At 39.1% G+C, this 26,070-nt stretch overlaps 1 protein-coding gene across 4 annotated transcripts in view; it reads left to right on the forward strand.

Annotated features, from left to right (window-relative positions):
- Window positions 1-26,070, forward strand: part of CCDC88C (coiled-coil domain containing 88C) — a 91,867-nt gene that overhangs the window by 45,724 nt on the left and 20,073 nt on the right. For all 4 annotated transcript variants that reach the window (XM_068682947.1, XM_068682944.1, XM_068682946.1 and 1 more), the window contains exons 6-20: window positions 284-367; window positions 1,686-1,826; window positions 2,610-2,794; window positions 3,378-3,459; window positions 3,945-4,103; window positions 10,444-10,590; window positions 11,720-11,864; window positions 13,096-13,277; window positions 16,782-16,919; window positions 18,329-19,399; window positions 21,718-21,845; window positions 22,918-23,059; window positions 23,624-23,812; window positions 24,168-24,329; window positions 25,470-25,747. In XM_068682947.1, the coding sequence (XP_068539048.1) occupies window positions 284-367; window positions 1,686-1,826; window positions 2,610-2,794; window positions 3,378-3,459; window positions 3,945-4,103; window positions 10,444-10,590; window positions 11,720-11,864; window positions 13,096-13,277; window positions 16,782-16,919; window positions 18,329-19,399; window positions 21,718-21,845; window positions 22,918-23,059; window positions 23,624-23,812; window positions 24,168-24,329; window positions 25,470-25,747 (3,233 nt within the window). The remainder of the gene's footprint in view (window positions 1-283; window positions 368-1,685; window positions 1,827-2,609; window positions 2,795-3,377; window positions 3,460-3,944; window positions 4,104-10,443; window positions 10,591-11,719; window positions 11,865-13,095; window positions 13,278-16,781; window positions 16,920-18,328; window positions 19,400-21,717; window positions 21,846-22,917; window positions 23,060-23,623; window positions 23,813-24,167; window positions 24,330-25,469; window positions 25,748-26,070) is intronic.

Consider the following 26,070-nt stretch of genomic DNA (forward strand, 5'->3'; position numbering starts at 1 on the left):
CATTTTTAACTTGTTTATAAAGAGCAAAACCAGACTTTTAACTTAGCCTTACTTGTACCAGCTATAAAAGACTTGAAATAATTTACAGCATGATTCAGTGCATGCTCCATATGGAGCAACGAAGTGTTATACCTTCTAACATGGCAACATGTAGATCTTGAATATTTTGTCATTAGCAATGTAGCAATTTATTTTTTTTTTTTTTTGGGGGGGGGGCAGCTGGAAAATGTTGTAGTAAGTTTTAGGATGTAGCACTGTTTCAGGGAGTGTTTTCTTTTAACAGTGTGAAAGAAAAGAAGAGTTTATTGAAAGAATAAAACAGCTGGATATTGAAACCCAAGCTGCCATCGTGTCACACATTCAGGAGGTGGGATTCTCAGTATTTTCTATTTTGATTTTTTTTATCCTCTCCTTGACTTGACACATCAATATTTTTGCTTTAATATGTTGATGCTTGAAATTTCATGCTGCATTCATGAACTTCAGAGAAAAAATAATTGTTCTGTGGATACGATATTGTAATCAAATTATAAGGTGAAAATGTTAGGCATTTTTTAAAATGGTAGACATTTTTTTTTAAATGTGCTTGCTGCTTATACGCTGTTTAGAAGATATTGTTGTAAGGATGTGTGTGTAATATTTTCAGAAATCATGTCTGGCTTAGGAGCTGAAGACCCGTTTACAGTAATGATGTGGGCACATAGTCCCTTACTTCTGTGACAGATGACACAGGTTCCTCAGGGGTGTGCTTGGGTCAGTGGGGCTCCAGCTCAGATGGTCTTGAAAATCATCTCTGCAGCTGAAATTAGACATATACTTTGTTTTTAAAGAGAAGCCTGATTCAATGACAGGTGTATTCTTAGACTTCTAAGATTTCTGTAAAAGGAAGGACTAGGTGTAGCTGTGAGGAACCAGCTTGCTTTGGAGACCCAAAGAGAGCCCTAAGGAAATGCCCTCTGCTTGGGTGTGCCTCACTGGGAAATGGGCACTGGGTGAGGTCTGATGTCCTGAGGTGCAGGTGTAAAAAGCTTAATGCACTGCGATTTAAGGATCAAATAGTGGAAGTCTAATTCAGGAACTTTTCCATTAACATTAAAAAAAATAATCTGCGTTAAAAAAAAAAAAAAAGATAAGCACATAAGCAGGAACATTCTTTAACTGATTGAGGTTGAGAGCCTTTCCGCTTGCACTGCATTTCTGCTAAATGATTCATATGAAACCAGTGTGAGTAAGGTATCAGTGAACAGAAACACTGCTAGCAACGACCAGAGATGTGTCGAATAGTCTGATCCTCTCAGCTCTATCAGCTGCAAATTGCACATTCATTGGAAACAGAGCTTCTCAGTCTTAGCAGTTCCTTCTAACTTCTGTAGTGACTGCTGCAGTGCTTGAAGTAAGACAGTTTCTAACGCATTTGTCAATAGGACTTGTGCTTGCCTATACCTGACCACTTCTAAAAATCGTCAGTCTTTATACTTAAAAAAATAAATAAATAAATACTGGAAAATGCCGGGTAGTGTCAGAGTTAACCTAGTCAATGTCTGTTATTTCCAACCTGTTTTTGGTGAAATGTGTTATGTTTCTTAACAGATCAGTAGGAAAACCTGGGAGATGCTCCACATACAGCAAAAAAAATGTATTAAAAATCAACTAGTGGAAACTTTTCTTTTTCCCCTTGTCCCTAGGTGACTCACAACCAGGAGAATGTCTTTGACTTGCAGTGGCTGGAGCTCCCAGACATGGCCCCAGAAGAACTGGAGTCTCTCTCCAGGAATATGGTTTTTCACCTCAAGAGGCTTATTGATGAGAGAGATGAGTGCACAGAGGTACCTTGACTTCTCTATCTTTTATATAGTGCTGATGTGGAGCAGCACATGCGGCTCTCTTCCCTCTGTTGTCTTGTTTGTTTGTTTGTTTGTTTGTTTTAAACTGGGTTTCTATTTTTTCTATACCTTTGAACTACACCTCTGAAAATCTGTAGAAAGTTTCTTTTTCATTCACATATAAACACTGAAGTGTGGTGAAATTATTGGTAAGAAGAGTGCATGCAGTAAAGAGACCAAAGCATTTGAAGTTGACTTTGTTTTGAGATTTTTATCTCTGCATGTCTGCTCAACCGTTCTTCTTTGTGATTGCTTGCCTATCTCTCCAGTGATTTCTACCATCAAGGGTTCCAGTGTATTTGCTTGCTTTTTTTTTTTTTTCCAGTGTGTAACAAGGTCTATCTGTTGCTGACTCATAAATTCATCTTACCTTCAGATCTTTGCAGGAGGCTTCTCCCCTTCTTTTTAGCCTGTTAATCTTCTGTCATGCATTTGACTTTGTGAACGTGTTAGTTAAAATTGTTAGTTGTTACAATTTATATGAGTTCTCCAACAAAGTAGGCTGCTTATTTTGAGCACTGGAAAGGAAATGTTTTAGTGGTCTGAGGATGGTGGAGGTTGCTCATCTCTTCTGTGTGACCTTCCCACCTGACTAACAGTTGAATTCTGTATAATGACAGGCTAATAGTTTTCTACATTTGTGCATCAATTTTAGATGCTTGAAAAACAATGTTTAATTATTACTATATTTATCCCACTACCCTACGTGCTTCTCTGTATTTCCAGGTAATTGTAGATCTCACACAAGAGAGGGACTATCTACAGTCTCAGCAACCCCCAAGCCCTCTGAAAGCACCAACTCCAGATTCTTCACCAAACACAGCTAGCCCTCTTTCTAATGAAGACAAGCAACACATTGCAGTTGAGCTGGCAGACACAAAGGCTAAACTGAGAAGAATTCGACAGGAGCTGTGAGTCACCAGTGACTTTTACTTCTAGAGAGACTTGTGCATTAAGTCCTGTGCATCCTGAAAGTGCAGTTGTCTATCAGCTTCAGTATACTGACTTCTACAAGAGCTCTCAGCATCTTGTCTTTCACAATTTTATTCATATTAGTAGGCAACGTATATGGATGTTCCATCTTTCTTAACTGTTAAGTACAGGGTGATGGCTGCTTTTTGTCTCTCATCTCTCTCTTCCCCATTTTAAAATGCTAGTGGTTACCTGCACTTTTAAATTATTAGTGAGAAGTCCAGAGGACAGTAAAGGTAGCTGTGATGTCAGTAGCATCATTAAGCACCAGACTTAGAACAGTTCTACTTAATATTAAAAAAAAAAAAAGTTGCAGTTTCACATCTGTGATGTATGTGGTATCACAAGAAAACATACCTTACTTCTATGAAGTTGTCATGTCCTCAAGGAGGCTCTGTGTTCAGTATATACTAGGAGGTTTCTGTCCTTCTTTCCAGTTTCCCAGCAGGATCCATGCAATCAATATTGTTTCAGAACAACAACAAAAACATTCCTTACTAATTTTTTTCTAATCCTTTTCAGGGAAGAGAAGTCTGAGCAGCTTGTTGATTCTAAACATGAAGTTGAGCAGCTCACCCTAGAGCTGCAAAAAATAAAACAAGAGGTAAGGTGGGCTTAATTCACTGTGACAGACTTCCCTATTTAAAAATACCTCTTTCACTGTGAAACTAAAAATGCTGTTCTGTGTATTTTTAATTAGAAGAACTCGAGTTACTCCAGCAAGCTGTTTGACAATTATGACTGTGGCATAGCGATGATACACTTTCCACTTAACTGGTGAGAGCAGTCTCATCTGTTTAGCTTGCAAATAGCCCAGTAATGCTTGCAAATAGCCCAGTAATGCCTGAAGCTTTTGCAGCATCAGGCATTGGAAATGGCAAAGTCCTGGCAGGCTGAAGTACATATCAGTCTTATAGAGACTATACTGGCTAGTAGGAGAATTTTCTTACTCCTACACCAGGGGAATGTTATTTGCTTACTCTTAAAAACAAACAAACAAACAAAAACAACAACAAAAAGCACCCGTAAGTTTAAATAACATATTTTCAACTTCTGTTTTTCTCCCTGCTTATCCCTCATGTCTGTCAGAATATCCATCTGGCCTCAGATGCTCGCTCTGCCCGAGCATATAGAGATGAGCTGGACTCCCTGAGAGAGAAGGCAAACCGTGTGGAGAGACTTGAGATGGAACTTGTTCGGTGCAAAGAGAAACTTCATGATGTGGATTTTTACAAAGCTCGCATGGAGGCAAGTGAAAATCAGGACAAAGATTTGCTGAGTAATCCTTAATGTTTGGCTTTCCTTGTGTTACCAGTTCATGTGTCATTTGTCAGAGAGCTGACTGTAGCAAAACATGAGAGCAAGTGGAAATTTCATAACATATGTTATAGTTATTGACTTAGCAACATCAAAACTTCTTTCAGTGGTAGGAAAGACTTGGTGCACGCAAGAATAAATACCCATTACTTTTAATAAAGCCTGCTTAGTGCAGCATGACGTGGCTAAACAGGACAGACCTTTTCTGGATGCTTCTACAAGATCCAGACCTTCAGTCTAGCCTTGAAAATTTACTTAGGTAAAATGTCTGTGTTCCAGACTTGATCCTTTCACCAGCATCTTAAATGTCATATGTAAATGAGCTAAATGAATGTCTGGCTATTTTTCTGTAGGGCTCTGTAGCAGCTGCAGCTGTTTGTTAAAGTGGATGGGCATTCTGAAGCATGACCTCAGATGACAAATTCTAGCCACCCCTTTTTTGCAGCTGTTGCTTGTAGTAGAAAGGGAAAACTTGGTTCTTCCCTAGTGCCCTGAGTAGGTTATCTCAGTGAGAAGTGTATGCCTGTGTTCCAATAGTAATGACAGTTATTCATCTTAGTTACCTGCAGCTATGCCCATCCTGCAATTACTAGATAATTTAGGTTGGAAAGGACCTTGGAGATGATCTAGACAAACACATTGCTCACAGCATGGCTGACCTTAACTTTAGGTCAGATTGCTCTTATTTTTTTCCTTTCAGTCCTTTGAGCCCTCCTCACCTAAACTGTCAAAAATCCAGATGTGTAATGCTTCAGCCAAATTCCAATAAATATCCAGACTTGCTAAACACATTGAGGTTCTGTAATTGATCCCCCCCTTGACTATAATTAGATAAAATCCCCGGTCTGAGATAGAAGAGCAATGTTGAGACTCACGTTTGCCAGGCTGGGAACACGAATTATTTCTGCTCTATAAACCCTACTTTGTAGGTATTTCTTTTTCCTCTCTAACCTAAGGGGCCAGCTAGCTCTTGGTTCTTATGAATAGGTTCACAAAGATGGCTGGTTATTAGATGCAGTAATAGCCTGCAAAAGCTTGCCTTCATGCTCAGGAATTCCCAGTTTACATTAGAGGGTATGAAGCCCTGCCTCTCTCTGTCTTCCTCCCTCAAGCTGGCAAATCAGTCATGCATTAACCTGCCACAGTAGCTCTCAGGATAGTATCCTGATCGTTCTCTTTTGACTGTGCACTGAAGTTGCTTAGTTTCTAATGCAGTGTACCTTAGTAATGTAGTGTAGCTTAGTGTAGTGATAGGAAAGGGGGAATGGCTTTAAACTAAAAGAGGGGAGGTTTAAATTACATATAAGGAGGAAATTCTTCACTCACAGGGTGGTGAGGCCCTGGCACAGGTTGCCCAGAGAAGCTGTGGATGCCCCATCCCTGGAGGTGTTCAAGGCCAGGCTGGATGGGGCTTTGGGCAGCCTGGTCTGGTGGGAGGTGTCCCTGCCTATGGCACAGGGGCTGGAACTGGATAGTCTTTAAGGTCCCTTCCAACCCAACCTGTTCTGTGATTTTATGATTCTACCTCCTGCTCAGAGATTTTTAGCTGGAGCTAGGAGAACTTACGTTTTTAGCCTTGTCTTCATCTAAGGGCATAGTTATTTCTTTTGTGGAGTTCTCATCCTCCTTGCTTGTCCTGGAGCCAGCAGTCTTCTGTTCTACTGTCTGCATGCTAATCTTGCTGTCATTCAGTAAAGAGACCTCTGCTTCAGTTCCTATTTTGTTCAATTTTTTTCGCTCCCTCTTTCTACCCTGGCAGTTTTTGGTGAAAGCGTTGAGTACTGGAGATGAGTGTTGTCTTTCCAAGGATACCTCTCTGAGATATGGGACAAAGAATATTTCCCATCAATATTGCACTTTTCTAAGACTGGGGAACAACGTGGCCTATAGCAAAAGTTGTTGCTGCCATAGACACTGACCTCTTGTAATATGTGGCAGGATTGCACAGCTGTTTGTAGGCTGTTCTTTGGTCTAGGATAACCAGAGTGTTTCACATTCTCACCACTCCCTCTCTTGATCAAGCCTTGGCGCAGCCATCCACTGGCAGGTTTGCGCAGTGGCAGCATGAGGCAAAGTGCACTGGTTTCATGCTGGTTCATTCAGGAGGTTCCATGGGGCACTAGCCTGTCTTTGTTATGGTCACAGAGTAACCCAAAAGCTGTGCGTAGTAGCCAGCCAGTATCCAGCTCTCCATGGTCCGTCAGTTTTCTGTCGGTCTCTCTCAAGTCTTGCACCTATCCAAAAAGAGGACTAAAGGCTGGGATTCAGTTCAGTGTCTGCTCAGATTCCTCTCAATCCCTCAAAAGCCTTTAGGTTTACCATTCCAAGTTGTGTAAGATTTATACAGGGATGCATGATGCTGGAGATTTTTACCACTAGACTGTACAGTGCCAATTCATCTTGTGACATTTACTGGTTGGCTTCCAGAGCTCCAGGTCTTAAGACCTGAGCTAATTTCACACAGGCTCAGCAATGAGTAGGTGTGTAAAGGACAGCGTAGGACATGCTAATATGATACCTTAAGGCTCATAGGGTCTTGACAAGGTTGTTAATAAGCAGTGCCAAATCAGTAAGTGAGACGAAAAATGGTTTTAACTTTGTGCATCAGTGCAGAAAGCTATTAAATGGACACTCTTTTCCTTCCTGCTGTTCACATACACATTTGGTAGTTTGGGCAAATAATATGGAAGGTGCTCTGTGTATGATATTGTGATGAACTTTACGAATTGTGAGCAAGCTTTTAAGTAATTTCTGAAAGCATGTAATGCAAATCATTTCTGGCAGCAGTAAGAGATTTAAGGAGCTATTGCAGAAGGGAGTGCAAAAGGAAAAAGTCTTTTTCTATGTGAACCTAATGCGTGTAAGCACGTGCATTGTTTTCCTTCTCTATTTCTTGACAAGGTTTTTCTGAAAATACCTTCTAGTTTAACCATTGTCCAAGGAACATGGAGATGAATATGCTCTAGACATCTTCCTCCTGGGGTGGTTTAATGAGTTCATAACTGTGAATGTGGAGGAGCAGGCTTAATGCAGGGCTTCCTCCACAGAGGTGCTTCTCTTCAGCAGAAAGCTTCCCTCTGGCATTCCTCTCCATTGAACTTTGTGGTGCTCCAGAAGATCAGGCTATTTTCAGAGGCCAGAGAGTCTGCCTTGCCCATCGTTCCTCCTTCTCAGTGCAGCCACGTTGCCACACAGGATGATGGGAGGAATTTCTGTGAACATCTTAAAAAAGCAAAAACATCTCTTGTGTGTTTTCATATAGCTGTCCAAGGCAATGTTTGATTGTCACAAGATGATAACTGTATCATGGCTCAGTAGGGGCAACCTCTGAACTGCCAAAGGGAGTGGTTTGAACTGTGTTTAATGGCTAGGTCTGGATGTGTGTGCAAATTCTCTAGTTTCAGATTTAAACGATCTGATTGCTACTTTAGTTTCTGAAAATGTCTTCCAGTAGCAACACACCCTGATTGTGCAACCACTTACCCCCAGAGTTAATTGTAACCATATGAGCATGTGATGCTATTCTTAAAGCTATTTCAAGGCACAGTGATCCAGGATAGGAACACAATATATAATTTATTTCAGCGACATAATTACAAAAGCAGGATTATGTATGTTGCATATTAAACCATCACAATTTAATATAAAGCAAAATAGGCTTGAATCTCTTGCTTATTTAATTCAGTGTGTTTTCAAAACAATTATTGCTGTTGACTTTAAAAAAAACAACAACAACTCAGTTTAAAAAATAAATTCATAGCTGCAAAAAACAACACATAATTCTGGTGAAAGCATCACCACACAACCACCTGCTGAATTTTTGACTAACGAGTAATTTGTAGATGGACACGGTTTTAGGTGGACTGTCCTATGCAGTGAGCTCTGTGAGATGTTAGTGCTGACATGTTGTAGTTAGAACAGTTCTGCCTTCCAGGCTTTGAGATGGAACTCTGCGAAGATCCCATGGAGTAATTATTTAAATTATATGAACTTTCCAATGTTAAGGCAACCTCAGATCATGGGTATACCAGTGAGCAATGTTGACCTCGCCATAGCAGGCATTCCCACCAGGTTATTAATTTAAGATTTCATCAGAACTGCTTTGAACTGACGTGTCCACCCCTCCTGGGCACTCAATGGAAAGTGCTTGTATTCTGTATATTGCAGCTCCCAGTGCTGTGTGGTTTGTACCGGAGCCTGGATGTGTGTGTGTGTACTTGGAAGATAGCTTGACTCTTCATGAGACTCTGAAATAACTAGTTCCTGCTTGGTAAGCTGTTTTGGGCATAGTTCTGAGGCTGTGTTTTTGAGGTCAGACTCAACCTTCCTGCTTAGGGCTGTGGTCAAGATTGAGTGTGACAGTCTAGCAAAGCGAACTGATGGTGGTGTCGTTTCGTTACGGACATTCTGGCAGATTAAATGACATTCAGCACATTTTGTGTTGTGTACTTCCTCTGGTCTGTCATCTGTGTCAGCCTTTTCGCCCACCCTGAAGTGGCTTGGTTAGATCAGACTTGGCCCTAAATGTTGTTTTTGTAAAATTAGCGTTTCATTATTATTATTTTAGTTACTTGCAGACTCAGACATTTTAATTGTGGTAGTTGAACCACTTCACAAGCACTAACAGACTTGTCCTTCTTAATGCTGCTGTAGTGAGGAAATTATTCTACTTGTATTTTGCAAGTTTGTAGCTGACCCAGGGAGAGATCAAGGGCAATGTGGTATGCGTATGGTAGACTTCCATACTATGCCATCTACTGTGAAGATGCAGGAAACTACTGAGATTGCTATATAAGGCTCTTAAATCATGTTTTCCCTCTAGTATCAGGAGGCAAGGGGAGTAACTGTCACTAGACAGTCTTAACTTGTGCTTTGCAGCTTTTTTTTTTTTTTTTTTTTTTTTTTAAGATAGCTGAGCCACATGAGGCTTTTTAAGTATGATTCTACCCCCCAAAAACGCAAAGGTTGTTGCTGGTTAAGCAGTGAAAGCAATTTGCTCATGCCTGGTGATCTTTCAGGCATCTACTTGGTTTGGATGTTTGTGGTCTGAGAGAGCAGACATGAACACTGATGTCAGCAGAGACTTTACATTTTGAAGACTGTTGTCCAGGAATAAACTTGTCAAGCCATAAGCATTTCATCCTGCCTGCGTAAACATTTTGTCGTCTTGCATGTTTAATTGAAGCAGAGGAAGGGAGTGGAGGAAGGGAACAAAGGGCGAAAGAAAATGTCTTTAGAAATTGAATGGTCTGCCTCAAACCCTATTGTAACGCTTCTGGGCAAAAATCCTTCCTGTACCCATTTAATCTTTTAAATGCTGATGTGTTCCTGCCACAGAAAATAGTATTTATGATTCAAGGCTTATGTAAGTATCATAAAGAGTAAAAGCAGTGAGGTGCATTATAACTTGAAATAACATATAATTTAATAAATGTGTTTAAAACATGAGCAAGGACACATGGCCAGATTTTATACTTTGGACATTTCTTATTTCTGGAGCTAAGATATTTGAATGCACGGATCTTCATCTGTTGTTTTGCTAAGAGTGCTCTATAATTGTTTCTAATGCTGTGGCTGCAGCAGAGTTAAACTTTTACTCAGTAAAGAGATCCAACAGCTTTAGTGGTAAATGACACGGCTTGTGCAGTTAATACTCGTGTGTTTATTTGGGAAGGCAGGGTGGGGGATGTTAAGTGATAAGTGTAAAACAACTTCTGTTTAACTGATTTAAAATTCTGTTCATGAGAGAAACTTTGTTGAACAGACGTTTACATGTAAGTGTACTGAAACAGAGATAAGGACATAGTGATACTGATGGATAGTGCTCCACAACATGCTTTGAACACACTGTAACATTTATTTAAAATAAATGTAATGTAATTTGTAATTGGGAAAACTGAGTCAGGGACTGCAGTGAGTTGGGTAGGGAAGAGGCATTATGACAGTGTAACTGATCTGAACAATTATTCTGTCTTCTGTCTTTTTGATGCACCTCTTGATCTAGCCCTGTAAAAAGAAAAAGGAACTCCGTTAGTATCTAAAATTCAGGAAAGAACAGTAAGGAAAGCATTAAATTTACTTTCATTAGTCACTCGTGGGTAATTAAACATGGAATCATCTCCCATTAAAATATCAGGTTAAGTCATTTTTATTAAACAAAGAAAAAAGTCATTTTTTTCCTGTATTTTACAATGTCAATTTATGAAAGTCACTTGGTCTTTGAAAAGTCACTTAATGTAAAGAGATTAACAATGTTACTTTTTCTCTCTAGGAGTTAAGAGAGGACAACATCATATTAATTGAAACAAAGGCCATGCTAGAAGAACAGCTGACAATGGCAAGAGCTCGTGGTGATAAATTGCATGAATTAGAGAAGGAGAATTTGCAGTTGAAATCTAAACTTCATGATGTAGAGCTGGTATGCCCTCTTTTTTTCATTGTGTTATTTTTAAAAAGTTCTGTTTTTATTCTACGTCCCACAAGTTGATGCCTGAGAAATCAGTGGAGACAGGCAGATAAATCAATAGTGCTGTTAAAGATGTCTGTAGTTTGAACTTTGTGTACGTGCATTCTTAAAATATTATAACATTAACAGTTTAAATATTGCCAGTGCTACGGTGTGAGACAGTTTGACAAATCTGATTTCATGCAAGGAGATATATCACAATTTTAAAATGGAGATTGCTATCGTATATACTGATAAAGTAGATGTTAGTATCTATCAGTTAAGTAGAAATCTGTTAGATGCAGAAAATTAAATCTACTGCAGCAATTGATCTCTTTTTTTGCTGGAAACAAAACCCACAGCAATCACAGCAATTTTAAGAATCCATTGCTGCTGTGATGAGAAACGAAATTTTGGAATTTTTTCTATGACATAAATTAGAGATATGGTCTATTGCTTCATAGACAAGCAGATCTAAGAAGTGGCAAATTGTGTACAAACAAGAAATGTTAGCTTTTATAATCCCACTAATAATAAAAATACTTTTTCATCTCTCTCTTGTATTTTACTTTACAGTTCACCTTTTGCCACTATGTTTTGAATTATTGTGGGTTTAACTGTATAAAAACAGGGTATATTGGAAACAAAGACATTGAAGGTGCTGTGTTTATTGACTTCCAAATAAAGGGTAACATGAAGCTTCAGCATTTCCAAAGTGGCTGGTGATTTTGCATGCTGCTTCTCTGGGTGACTTGATGAAATTTTGGGTAATATTTTCTCAAAATTTGAGACCCTTGAAGTATGGCTTCAGGTCTCACAAATGTAAATGACAAAAATAAGTATTGGAAGCAATGGTAGCCTCATTTTCTGGATTTGTTTTCTGGATAATTGAAATACCCCAAATTATGAGGCCAGTTACCTACTTGCTGGATCCACATTTAATATGAGTCGGAAGAAGCTCAGTAGAAGTCAAAGTTATATTTTCAGTGTCTCCAGAATGCTGATGCATTTTGAAGAGCTTAGCTCAGGATACATCTTGAAGCCAGCAAATCTTACCAGTCCTGTTTTCTTACCAGTTTTCATTCATGTGTGTCTTGCACAGGATCGGGACACAGACAAGAAGAGAATTGAAGAACTTCTAGAAGAGAACATGGTCTTGGAGATTGCTCAGAAACAGAGCATGAACGAATCTGCACACCTAGGCTGGGAACTAGAACAGCTGTCTAAAAGCACAGATCTTGCAGATAGTGAGTACCAGCTGATGTAGCTGCTGTTGTGCTTCTGTTTGTGGTCTCTGAAAGAGTGGAGAGGTTACTTCATTGCAAAGGGAACAAGAGACTCCAAGATGGGTGGTTCATTTTGACAAGTTCCCTTGCTGAGCCACCTGACTTTGAACATAGTTTGGGGGAACTTATAAAATGCATTTCTCCTAGCTTCTTTTGCTTTCTTACAAAAACATTAAAATGTCTTCCTTTTATTTTGTTTGTCACTGAAAGAGTGACTTTAAGTTAAATGATAACAGAATATATATATTAAAAAGCAAGGTTTGTAAATGACACAGCAGAAATGCCATACTGAACATGGGATATTTCTAAATGAATGGCTGTGAGGGAGTCTGTGATCTTTAGTATTCTTTAGTACAATTAGTACAGACAATTAGCACAGACAATTAGCTGGTCTTTAAGTTCCAGGAAGTAGTGGATGCTGAAGTCATTTATTTTTACTGGGTACTGAAAAATGTGTATGGGTAGAATAACTGGCTGATTATTTTTTTTGAATGGTTGATTTGATTTCTGTAACTACCACAAATGTAACTAATGCTCAATTCACTAGTCAGGCCTTATCATTGTTTTCCATGTCTAACATTCATTCTGTTTATAATACCAGCCTAAACAACAATGCTAAGGGGAACTTGGGAAATACAAAATATTTCATGCAGTTCAGTGTACAGATTTTATTGATTAATTAGTCACCTGATTCTGCATATTTGTCTTTGTGTACCAGAACAGTTTAATTGAAGACAAAGGAATAAATTTGAGTAATCAGATGTTCAGTTTTACTTAAGTTTTCACTAGCTTTAGGAACTGCATCATCCTTGGTGTTTTCACAAATAATTCTTAGTGTTTTACTTTCTGCCTTGATTTATTTCCTCTTGTGGAAGTATGAAAGGGTATCAAAGTCTATTTTGCTATTAAAATAAAATATGCAGCTAGCATGTTTAAAGTGGCTTCAGGAGAGTTAGGAAAGTAAGTAGCTTTTAAGATGGTTATCTGTTCAGGTACTTCCCTATTTATTAAAGGTTTTAATTATCATCTGTAGAAAGGGGTTCTATTTTAAATAAAGTGTTTACTTAACAGTCAAGCTGAAACGATAAGGATCTAACTGCAATTATCTTCATAAAAGTGAATCTTAAGGACCTGGAAAAGAACATATTTGTGAATTGATTAGAGCCACCTTCTGATTCTCATGTTTCAACAGCTAGAAAGTCTTTTGTGTTTGAGTTGAATGAATGTGCTTCGAGTCGCATACTGAAGCTAGAGAAGGATAATCAGAGCTTGCAGAACACAATCCAGGAGCTGAGAGATGCCTCCTTGACCTCCAGAGAGAGCAGTCTAAAGTTTGTGGAACTGGAAAAGGAAAATCAACAGCTTAGCAAAAAGGTAATCCTTGTTCACAGGAACAAACAGAGCTCTTGGGTTTTTGAACACAGTGTGTGCAGAGCTTTACAGCATTCCTGAATGATGAAAGATTGGAGGGAATTCACCAATGTTCTTCAGTAAGACTGTGGATGTTTTGGGGCCCTTCTATTTAATCTTATTCTAAAGGTGGTATATTCTATCAACTTCTACTTCACTACTTAAGTACATCATTGTAAGCAAAAGTGATTCTTCCTATTTCATATAAGCAGTACTCATTTTGCAGTCAGACTGTATTGTCAATTTTGTCCCTTTTGTTGTCTTACAGCAGTCAGTAGTTCTTGCTCTACCAGGTGAGAAAGCCCTGGCCACACTGAAATTATTTTGTTCGTTTGAAAGTTTTAATATTTCTATGCAAGTCAAATAAAACACACAGGTGAAATCAACTTAGTATGTTTTTAAAGAAGTCTTATTTTCTGTTAGTAGTCCTGCATCAGTTCTTTCTCCTTGTCTGTTCCTTTTGGCTCTTAGATATTCTCATTCTCTGCAAAGATCTGGCTTCTTTTAATCACTGGTAACAAATATGCATGTTGTCACTTTTTAAACGTATATTTATATATATATAGAGAGAGAGACATATATATATATATGTCTGTGTTACACTCTGTTATTAACTTATTACAGTTAATTCAAATGCCCGTGTCTCTGTGAAACACAGTGCTTGGTTCACCTCCAACTGCTAGCTCCGTTGTTGTCTGGCTGTTGACTTGCATTCTGAATTCCGATGAATTGAGCCAAATGCCAGCAGGGAAATGATGCTTGCTATTCTGAATAATTTCCTTGTCAACTTTTTCCACATTCCTACCTTTCCTAAATCACCCAGGATATAAACCCCATTTATCTCTCCCCCATTGCTGCTGTGTCCTGTGTGTATGACATCAATACAAGAATTCCACTCCTCTCTGGCCTGCTTATGGGGCAAGAGAACGCTTTACCAGGACAAGGGGAGAAGGAATCTTTATATGAAATGCTGGTCACGTATTACTAGATCAAAACTAGAAGAGAGTCAGATTCTCTGCCAAGGAGAACAGGGATCCATCACTGAATCAATCCATCTCCTGGAAAGATTCTTTTGCCACCAAGTTGAGAGACCAGTTCTGCTTCTTGCCTTTCTTCTGTGCACAAAGAAAAATGCAGGAATTCAGTTCAGTGTACTCCTCCTTCCACACTCCCATTTATGACCTGTTGTATATGAATAATTCACTCCAGCTCTAATTTACATGCTTAAAATTTGAGATCAAGAAGTATAAAGCAGTCAGCAGATACCTGTGGTATACAGCAATTTAAGTAATTTAAACAGCTGTGGTCAACCTTTGGCTTTGCCTCAGGCACATTCCTGTGGGCACCTCCAGTTATGGCACTGTTTTGGTGCCAGCAGTTGTGATTCCAGCATTAGTCTGATGTTTTCAGTGATGATGAATGCATTGACATGGGAGGGTCATCTACACGGCTGGTAGTTAAATAAGACAACACGCAGTAGTGGGGAATGCCTGTGAGGTGCGAAGGGGCCGCTGTACGCATCGGACCAATGAGAGAAAATGGCAGTTAAAAATACTGCTATCGAGAGCAGCTGAAATGTGTGGAAGGGTGTAAATCAAGCTCTACTAGAGAGACAAAGAGTATGATGGGAGCTGACTTAAGTCTGTAAGTTCTGACTCAATACCACAGGCCACTCAAGTTGCTGACTAGCTTCACATCTCCCATTCAGGAAGCTTTGGAAAAAAAACCCACAGTATTATTCTGTACTCTGGGAGACATGCAGTTATGTCTCAGTGTGCAGAAACCTGATACATAAGTAAAAATAGTCCTGATTTGAGGTGTTTGTTTGCATTTGCATTTTTAAATCTTTGTTTGCTCCACCATACTTCTGTATTTCTCTGACACATGTATCGTCTTAATTAGAGGGTATGGCTGCTCACTGGGGAGGTCTCTGTGACTAATGACAGAGTGGTTACTCTGCAGTAGGTAGAGGAGAGGGCAACAGTTCTCAAGGACTGTTAAAGACACTTTGTATGAACTCTGATTTCATTCTGGAGTTCACAAGCAACAGAGCTTGTGAGCAAGAGAGAGAGTGATTTTGTCAATTTAGTGTGCCTTTATGCATGTATGTGTATTTATTTTTTTTAAATAAACTTTCCTGAGATACACATAGTAAAGTCATTTAAGATAGTTAAGTCATTTAAGAGTCAGATTTCATCCGCTGTCCGAGAGTTTCAAGAACTGTTACCAGAGTATGCTTTGCTATCTACTGCTTGCAAGGATCACATTGCCAAACTAGATTATTTAAATAGTACAAGGGGAGATGATATGAAGGAAAAGTCCTCTATATCTGTTTATTTCTTTCTCTCAATGTTTTGAGAGAAACTCTTAACAGAAAATCATTTCTTGGGCACAATCTAGTAGAAGCCCAAGTACTTGTTTTCCCTGCACTTCTAGCTCCTTGGACTGAAACAAGTTGTAAATGGTAGTTTCTTTCTTGTCTCCAGTATTCTAGGAGGTGCTAATGAAGACCAGCTATTGCTGAATTACTGAGTTTATGTTCCAGCCTTCTCTGAACGGCTCCTTTGAGACCAATGAACCTTAACATGGTCACATTTCTAAATGTTAAGCCATTCTTATCTTCAATCTGAGCAGCCCCTGCTTGTTTAAACACTTCCTGTAATGAGGCACGTGTTGATATAGGCAGAGCCCAGCCTCTAGCTATTTCCCACTTGTGAGAATTATTGTTAATACCTTTTTCATTGACATTTTCACTGTTGGCAAAGTTTCTAATACCAACACACACAAAATAAAAGCCAATATTTATGCACAGCTGAAGGTTTTCACAGCACTTTACAAGGATAAGAAGGAGTATTTCCTGAAATGGGCAGCCTACCTCTTGGAATCTCTTGCTTCTAAATACTAAAGTGGTGCTACTTCGCTGTGCTCAGTTCATTATTTGTACAGCTTTCAAAGTGAGGGACTAGGAAGCCATCATTCATTGTAGGGCCCTTATTCACAGATCATTGAAATACAGCATTGTCACCTGCTGGGAAAATGGGACTGACAGATCACTGGGAGAAGGAAGGTAAACTTGGAAACTTCAGTGCTTTTCCTCTGTTCCCGACTGTTTAAATCCTGTTGTTCAGTGAATTGCTGTAATAACAGTGTCCACTGTTTGGGTAAGGCCGTCAGTGATGGAGAAGACAAATCACTCAGAGAGGTGAGCACCAGAAACTGTAGCCACTGACAGGAGCAAAACAGTGCGCTCAGGCAGGTGAATTGTTTTCCACTGCTGTACCTTACTGTGAGAAAATTCAGCAGTACCTTTCACCCTCTTAAGACTGGCAAGCAGCAGAAGAGAAAGATTTGTATCTGTCAGCCATAGTCCTCATTTCATTTCTTTCATTTCTTCAGAATACTTTAAAGTTTGAACTGTCATTGTATCAAGCTGTGACTGATATATTTTTGTGTGTTCTCTCCACACAGATTGAGAAGTTACAAAATCAAATTGAAAAAGAGAAGCAAAGTAATCAAGATCTGGAAACCTTGAGTGAAGAATTGATAAAAGAGAAAGAACAGCTACAAGTTGTCATGGAGACACTAAAAGCCGACAAAGACAGACAGGTGAAAACTTTACGAATGTAATCTAAAAGCATATGCTCAGTAGTGGAAATTTGCTGATGCCATTTAGAGCCTCTGGTTCTCTCAGGGATACAGGGCAATTTGAGAGCTATTACATGTAGGCTCAACTTGTTCAAATGTAGGTAAAACGTTTCTTTGTGCAAAAAAGCCCAATATGTTTTGGTAGCTGCTACTTCTGTTGCCATAAGGGCATCTTCAGGCTGTTGGTTGTAAGAGCAGATCTTTTCTTCTTTGGGAAAAAAAAAACCTGGATCCTACTAAACAGGCACTGACTGATTTTAGGATGTGCAAATAAAATCCTGTTTTATTGCAGAAGAATCTGCCACCAGTTGGATGTCCTGAATGCTTTTTTTTTTAAGACCACTTAGTCTATTTTAAAAAGATGTTGGGAAAATATTTACATTTTCTGGACTGATATTTTAAATGTCCTTCAGCTTTTAATATTGTGTTGCAGTTCATGTGCAATGCCTTGAAACTACTCTGTTATAGGTTCATGCAAAGTATCATCTGCATTAAGTAGACCAATGGCTAAAGAAAATGCATATACAGATCATTGGTGGCTGGGATGTGTATTTTCAATATTTATTGGAATTTACTCCAAGATTTGTGGGATGGAGGTTAAATACAAAATGTTTTATGTAGTGCTTTTCATCCTGAAGCATTCTTACACAGGCTTCTACCTGGGAAACTGCACTTTACCAACAAAGTCATACATTTCAGAGCACATACGGACTCTTTGAGTTTGCAGTTGATGAATGATTCACAGGTAGGGCAAGAAGTAAAAACAGAAGTCAGCCACTGGAAAAGGGCAGATTCTGAGTTTTCAGGCTCAACTCCTGCTTCATTTTTGGGGATATTGTTTAGATAAGAATCAGATGCAAATTGCAGTCTAAATTGCAATTTCTTCATCTGGAATTTGGCCAGGAGGTAAATGTACTGCTTTTACAGAAAGTGTATCTTTAATGAGATCTATAACTGCTAGAAGAAAAACTTCTGGGGTTCTGAAGTCTTATCAGGGAAAATTTGTGTCTTCAGATCCCAGAGACAGGAATGTAAACCTAAACAGAAAGGTAACATTTATTCGGAATGATTCATAATGAAACATCCTCTCTGAGGTGTTCTCTGAAAGTCTATTGTCCACTTTTTATCTCTGCTTAGATCTTGCCTAGTAGGAAGAATACAAAACCAATTTTTAGTTCATTAGAGTACCAAGATACAAGAGGTAACAATTTTTTCATTAGTTTGGATTGTTGGTAATCAGGGAAAACTGTTCTGAAATTTTTCTTGTGTTAAAGAGATGCTTTTGTTAATCAAGACTAAATTGTAGTGTATGTTGTAAGGTGGATGAGTAACATTTGTGTTTGTTTTTTTTTTTTTTATCCTCTACGTAGATAAAGGACCTTAAACAAGAAAATGATCACCTTAATCAAGTGGTATCATCTCTGAGACAAAGATCTCAAGTAAGCAGTGAGGCAAGAGTGAAAGATATTGAAAAAGAAAACAAGATCCTCCATGAAACGGTTACAGAAACTAGTACCAAACTGAACAAGTTGGAATTTGAGAAGAAACAATTGCAGAAGGATTTGGACCAGGTTAAAGAAAAAGTGGAAAGAGTGGAAGAAATGGAAAAAGAGCTCCATCGTCTGGAGAGGGAGAATGAGCAACTCACAAAGAAGGCAGCAGCAATGAAAATAGTGACAGAGAAAGTCGAAGTTCTTGAGCAGGAAAATGGGAATCTGGAAGTGGAAAATAGGAAACTAAGAAAATCACTGGACACATTACAGAATCTTTCTATCCGTCTTGGGGACTTGGAAAGGGACAACAAGCAATTGGATGAAGAAAATCTGGAGCTTAGGAGAGTGGTGGAGACAATGAGATTTACCAGCACAAAAATGTCACAAATAGAGGCAGAAAATAAAGATTTGCAGAGGGAGAAAGAGGACTTAAGGAAGAATGTAGAAATGTTAAAAGCGTTGAGCAAGAAGTCGGAGAGGCTGGAGCTAAGCTACCAGAGTATCAACTCTGAAAATCAGAGACTTCAGCAAATGCTGGAGAACAGCAACAAAAAGATCCAGGAGCTAGAAAAAGAAGTGCAGGGAATGGAGAATGAAAATCAGGTCCTTCAGAGAAACCTTGAGGAGCTAAAGATTTCTGCCAAACGGCTAGAGAGGTTAGAAAAGGAGAACAAAACCCTAGAACAAGAAGTATCTCAGCTTGAGAAGGACAAAAAAATGCTGGAGAAAGAAACAAAACGGCTTTGGCAACAAGTGGAGCTGAAAGATGCTATTTTGGATGACAGTACAGTAAAGCTGGCAGTTGCTGAGAAAGAAAACAAGACACTAGAAAAGGAAATTGCTCGATTCAGAGATTCATCCAATAAGCTGAAAGAATTTGAAAAGGACAATAAAGATCTCATAAAGCAAGCTACAATTGATAAAAGAACACTAGCTACATTGAGAGAGGTAAGCAAAATAATACTACCGTTTTCAGTACCCTTCTGTTCTTTTTCAGCCCTGTGAAGTAGCAAAGAAAGTCATCTGTCCTATGACTGTTTCTTGACAGCCTTACTTGGCGTCACTGGATAGTGTTGCTTTGGAACATGGAACCTTCCAAAAACTACAACGTACCACTTTGTGTCCACAAACAGTGTCTCCAAATGACATCCATCTTCATGCAGAGCAGGGTGTTAACACAGGTCCCAATTTGTAGCTGTAACCAATGACTTCGATGCTTTCTCAAATTCTGACTTCAAAATTGTTTGCTTACACGAGAGCTTCCAGTAAGGGAGATGGACTCTTAACCTTAGAAATGAGAGCACTTGTTGAGGATATATTAACATCCCAATTCTAAAACAGACATAGCTGGGACAAGACCTGTCCCAGGTGACCAACCTGACCTTTTCAGTAACAGCTGCACCGAGCTTTGCTTTACATTTTCCTACAGAGTGAAAGCATCCTAAGCAGCTCTGTTGTTAAGCAGCAGTGATCTCTTCCAGCAGCCCTTTCCACTTCAGCATGCAGCATTCACAATTTTCTTAGTAGTCATCTTTTAAAAAACACACGGTTCACATTAGGACCTTGACAAACTGATGGTGTGTGTGTCAGAGCCTGCCACTTTGTAGATGGCCTGTGAGCCAATACAGGTTATTGCAGCTTTCTCTTATGGCCTGCTGCTGTCCTAGCAGAAATGGGATTCCCTGTGAAAGAACGTTCAAATGAAAATTGTCAGTGCTACAGCAGCTCAGTGAAATGAGTAAGTTTAGTAAGGCTAATGCAATTACTTGGAGATTTCCTTTGCGTTTAGTTTTTGAAGCAGTAGTGTAATTTCCAGGATGAAAAAAAAAAGTTATCAGAAATATTTTAAACAGTCGCGAGTTGTTTCTATCTAGTTTTCCTTAAAAATACATAGAATAATAGCTTTTCTGAGAAGACATCTTTTTAATTTTTCCCTTCTCAGACATCTGCAGACTTCCAGTGATGCAGCACACGCATAAGCATATCTTCTCCTTTTCTCACTTATTTCTACAGATTCTATAGAATGAGCTCATGGATATTCAAGAAGGGACCTGTCTTTAGACTATAAACTAACATTGACCTTAGCATTTTTCCTTGCCATTTAAACATGTTGGCTAAATTTGTGATAGCACAGAACTGTTGACTACTTACAGTTTGTTTACTTTTTTGTATTTCTAGTATTACCTTTTTGTTTGTTCTGCTCTTGCTTCTGTTTGATATTCAAGATTATCTTTTCTTACTTGAAGTGCTTCAGTAATTTTGTTGTCCTTTCCCCATGCCTTGTTTAAGAAAACTTTTGAACAGAAATATGAGGAGTGTAGATTTTCATGATACCTTTGCATTTCAGAAAATTTTGAACATCTGTAACATTGGAACTTGGCAATGCACCAAAAATGATCTGTCCTTTTTAAACAGGTTGGCTGGTACTATATCTTTTAAGGTTATTTCCACACAAAGCACTTTTATGGCGTAAAAGCAAAGCATTCCCATACCATCTTGTAGGGCTCTGTCAAATGCCCTTCCCATATGACTTCTCTTTCTAGTTCTGCTTAAGTTTCTTTAAGAAACCTAAACAAAACCAGAATGCACCCATACTTACTAGAGTAAGTACCAAGTGGAGAACTGCAGTCTCCAGAGCTGTCCTGTCATATATGCAGCAATATAATTATGGTTTTATAATTTTGCCAGTGATTTTCCATATGTCAAAAAGTCAGAGTCGGTAGTGGAAATGTGTAAGTCCCTTGGTGACGAATCTTAACCATGTTATCTCAAGAAATTTCCATACTGAAGTCCTGTCACTTCTGTGTGTGTGTGCCAGCCTAGGCTGGACTTCTGGCAGGGCTTTTCATCCTAGTTTCTGGCTGGACTCAGAGAGGTGGGAACTCCCTCTGCTGGTGCTGTGTTCCCTGTCCTGTACACATCCCATCTGCTGGCAGGTGGGCAGGATGTCTCCTGTCTGGTACATGTCCCTTTTTTTTTTCTTTTTTTGGCAGATGGGCAGGATGCACGTGTTGGCAGAAGTAATTCAGTACAGTGAGCGAGACAAAGCTCAAAGATAGCGTTCTTCAGATTTATTCTGAGTAAGATATAAATAAAAGCAATCAGTTTAATCCAGCCTACAGCTGGCACTGATGAAGAATTTTAACTGAGCTTCTTGGGACTAGGATTTTATCCAATGACTTTTTAGTATCCTTTAAAAAAATCTATTGTGCTAGATAATTATCACTATCCTTTGCAGAGGAACTAATCGTTTAGTCCTGTTACAGGATTTGGTTCTGGAGAAGCTGAAGAGTCAACAGTTGTCTAGTGAGCTGGACAAACTGAGCCAGGAACTGGAGAAGATAGGATTGAGCAAAGATCTGCTGCTACAAGATGACAATGGCAATGATGACACGTGAGGAAACTGAGCTCTTCTTGTCATTCTTTTGACTCTGCAGGCTTTTCCTCGGCCAAACTCTTAGGCCCTTTGCCTTTTGATTCAATTCTCATCTGTCTCACTTCAGTTACCCTTACTTATTTTGGACATAAAGCATATTTTTCTGTAGCAAGCTTGGCAGTACATTGCAAGCTTTGCCAACCCTTTTCTTGGTAGGAAGGAAGAAATGTCATTCTGTCTCCATATCTCCAGTATTATCACAGTACCCTTGTAGAGCAGCTGGGTAGCTATTCTAACAATCCACTGCGTAGATTCCTCCTGGTATTCTCTTTACAGGTAAGAATAGTGTCTAAGAGTAGTCAGGCATTGGAATGGGTTGCCCAGGGAAGTGGTGGAGTCACCATTCCTGGGGTTGTTTAAGGAAAGTTAGGACCTGGTGCTTAGGGACATGGTTTAGTGGGTGACATTGGTAGTAGGGTGATGGTTGGACCAGATGATCATGGAGGTCTTTTCAAGCCCTAACAATTCTATGATTGTAACTGTCCATTAGTTGGTGTGTGTCATGACTTCAAGTAATTGGTGATCCAACCACCTGTTAATATAAACATAGATGTTGCCTAAGAAATTATTGATCGCAAGCCTTAGAGCCATGAATGAAGAAACTCCAATGACACGTGTACAGGTCTCTTGGGTAAGAGCTAAATAGAGAAGCATACCTATATTGCAGGAATCTTTAGGGACTATTGCTGACTTTTCTTCTTGTCCAAAATGTAAAAAAGAGACATGAGAAAAAATTTCTGCAGTGTAATTAAGGGAAAAAATAGAAAAAAATATTCTTAAGTTATGTAGCTCTTAGTTATCTCTATAGGACCATGTTGGTTGTAACCCCTATTCAAATTCCTAAAGCAGCTTCTCTAGCTATAATATATCAGCAGAGATCTGGAGCAGTAGGTGAAATCGAGTTCCTGAAGCAAACACATGCAATGTAACGTATGATGGTATTTGGAATGGATGAAGGCAAAGTCTCCTTTATAGATAGTGGCTCATTTCACAGTGGTAGATATTGGAAAGCTATTCTCATGTCTTTCAGGAAATACAAGATTCTGGAGAGCAAAACTGAATCAGCACTAAAAACAACACTAGCTGTGAAAGACGAAAAGATTGCAATGCTGGAAGCTCAAGTGAAAGACTCCCTGAACTTGAACCAGCAGTTACAGAATGATCTAAATATGGTAAGAGGTTGTTCTGCATATTCACATGCATTTCATAACTGAGCAAGAACAAGTTGTCTGTACATTTTTCCCCCACCACATACGCACACTTCCCAAAAAAAAACACTTTTTGGCCTAGCTGCTTTCTCTTGTTCCATTCAATATAATGGCACCAATTTCAGCAAAATTACTGGGCTGGGGTCTATGACAGAAGTTCTAAAGGTAAGGACCACCTGCAGATCTCTGTTTCTCCATGTTTTTTCTTTATCACCGTAGTGTTGTTTTTCTGCCTTATGTTCCTCAGCCTATGCTTTCATTAACTGTGCTTTAAACTTCCCACCTAAAACCAGCCTGTTTTGTAGGTGACAGTGAGCATGAGTCATAAGGCACCTGACTGGAAGCCATGGACATGGATTTCTCTACCTGTCTGTGTCTCAGCTTCCCCGTTTGTGAAGTGAGGGGAACGATTCTTGAATCCCTTTAAGTGCCTACAGTTAAAGAGAAGAACTTCGCATCCTACATTCATTCATGTAAAATCCCACTGTTAAACCAGTAGTGAAGGTTGTTCCTTGTTGGCTTATGCAGGTAAAGAAGGAATTTGATGCGCTTAAGCAGACTCAACAGGATGGGCAGCATACTCAGAATTCACTGAGGTATTCTACAGAGAAACTCATTCCCAACCACCAGATGAATGACAAATTGGAAACAGGACACCGAGAAGCTACCATGGAGCTGCTGAAACTGAAAGACAGGGCAATTGAACTGGAAAGGAATGTAAGCCTTCTATTTCCTGTTATCCCTCAGACTTCCCTTGACCATGAGTGGGTTGTTGGGGCCTGGCTTTCTGAGTTTACAGGAATCTGGTGGGGTTTTCTGGAGCACCTAACAAATTCCTCTGGTATCTCTCAGGGCTGTGTGGAACTTTAATGTCTTGTATTATATCTCCACTTGGACAAATCCTGGGTGTATCATCTGTCCTGTCTCCATTTAACACTAGGAAGAGTCTGCTTTTTTATATTTATTGCAGAATGATTGTCACTAATTCTCATCTTTGATAGGACTATAAATGATCAGGACAGCCATTTCAGTTCTTCCTGTTATCCCCTTCATATCCCAATCTCCCTTTCAGAATGCAGCTCTGCATACTGAGAAGCAGTTGCTTAAAGAACAACTGAAGCATTTGGAAACACAGAATGTCTCCTTCAACAATCAGATCCTGACACTACAGAAGCAAAACATCTTCCTTCAGGAACACAATACTGCCTTGCAGACGCAGACAGCCAAACTCCAGGTCAGGACAACCTTGTACTCCTGTGCCAGGGGACTGGATTGCAGTCTAGTAGATTGACTAGTAGTGTGGAGAAGATAAGAGCTGACAAAAAAATATTTATATTGGTAGGCTAATGTAGTAATGTAAAGATGAGGTCCATAAGGAGGAGCTTAAATTGAGATCTAAATTTCTCTCAGCTAGGAGGGAAATTGAATCTACAGCTACTATATGGACTTTTATTTATTAAAAATGTAGTTATTTCAAAAGAAATTCTTAAATTAGTTAAATCAAAAGTAATGATGCAGCAAAATCGAAATGTGTTATTTCAGAAGCTACCCTAAAATAAGATATATGCTGTTTATTCTGTTAATGCCATGTCTATAAAAGAGCTTGGAAGAAATGGAAAGAGAACACAAGTCATATCGTCATATCCAAAGAGGCATTGTAAGAATGGGTTCTGATCACAAGTTTCAGATTTTCAGATAAACAGACAAAATATGTAATTTGAGAAAGAGAACAGTTTTAAAGATTAGCTCTCATGTTTATATTATGTGGATTTCCCTTTTTTCTTCAAGCTTTTCAGCTTGCATGTTCTCAGAGTGCTTGGTCTTTACTTAGCTCTCACTTGCAATTGAAGTTTACAAGCGACATATAAAATCAGTGCACCCACCTATCTACTGAAATCAGGCTTGTTCTGAAGTGCTGCTACCATAAACAACGGTGCAGCTGATTTTGTTGAGTTTGGGTGAAATTACATTTTCATTACTGGTACATAAATGTGGAGTAACTTGAGCTTTTGTACCTTATTGTTAGAGATACAGTTAAGATGCGAGTATTCCAGCTCATCTGGGTCTTTAGCCTCCAGTTGTTCTGCTAGTATAACAGTGTTGTTCCAGTTAGAAGGTTATCTTGTTATATATCTGACTGCTGCTAACATGGTGCATACTATGTATATATTTATGTATGCACACAGACACACACACTATGGTGTGTACTACTAGCAATACTGAAATAATGCCCAAGCGTCCATAAATATGTTAACTATAAAACAATGGATGTATTCTTGATTAATTGTATGCAGGTGTCATGTGCTACTGTACATGTCTGTTGCTTGTACCAGTAGGTGTAAGTAACGTTTGATTTTTATTTGAGAAACTTTAGGTAGAAAATTCAACCCTCAGCTCCCAGAGTGCTTCGCTAATGGCCCAGAATACTTTACTCCAAAATCAGCAGACAGCCAAGGAGAATGAAAATGAAAATCTGCTGAAGCAGAAGGAGCAGCTCAAAGCTGAATATGAATCATTGCTTCAAGACCATGAACACCTTGCTTCATTGCATGAACGGCAGTCTACAGAATACGAAATGTTGATAAACCAGCACAGCTGTCTGAAAACATTGCACAAAAACCTGGATCTGGAACACAAAGGTCTCGGAGAGAGGTATGCTCACTGTTCAGTGCAGTTGTGTAGCTGGAATGTATCTGTGTTACCATGTTACTCGTAAGTTTTGGTCTCTAATTAGAAACAGAAACTACTGTTTTATTAGAGTGAGTTGTTCCTTTGAAAAAGTGTTGTCTTGTTCTTGCCATCATTAGGAGATCAGATGAAAATACTTGAAAAGCTGTGGATATCAGGCCTTTGAAGGTAGCAGACCACAGATGACTGATGATACTTAGTGAATGTGCTTGGGTCTTGGGGATGCTTAGTCAGAAGTAACTTAAATCCCTTTGCTACATTTAAGGATCTACATTAGCATAACATAC

This window comes from Anas acuta, chromosome 5, assembly GCF_963932015.1.
Source record: "Anas acuta chromosome 5, bAnaAcu1.1, whole genome shotgun sequence".
Classification (NCBI taxonomy): Eukaryota; Metazoa; Chordata; class Aves; order Anseriformes; family Anatidae; genus Anas; species Anas acuta.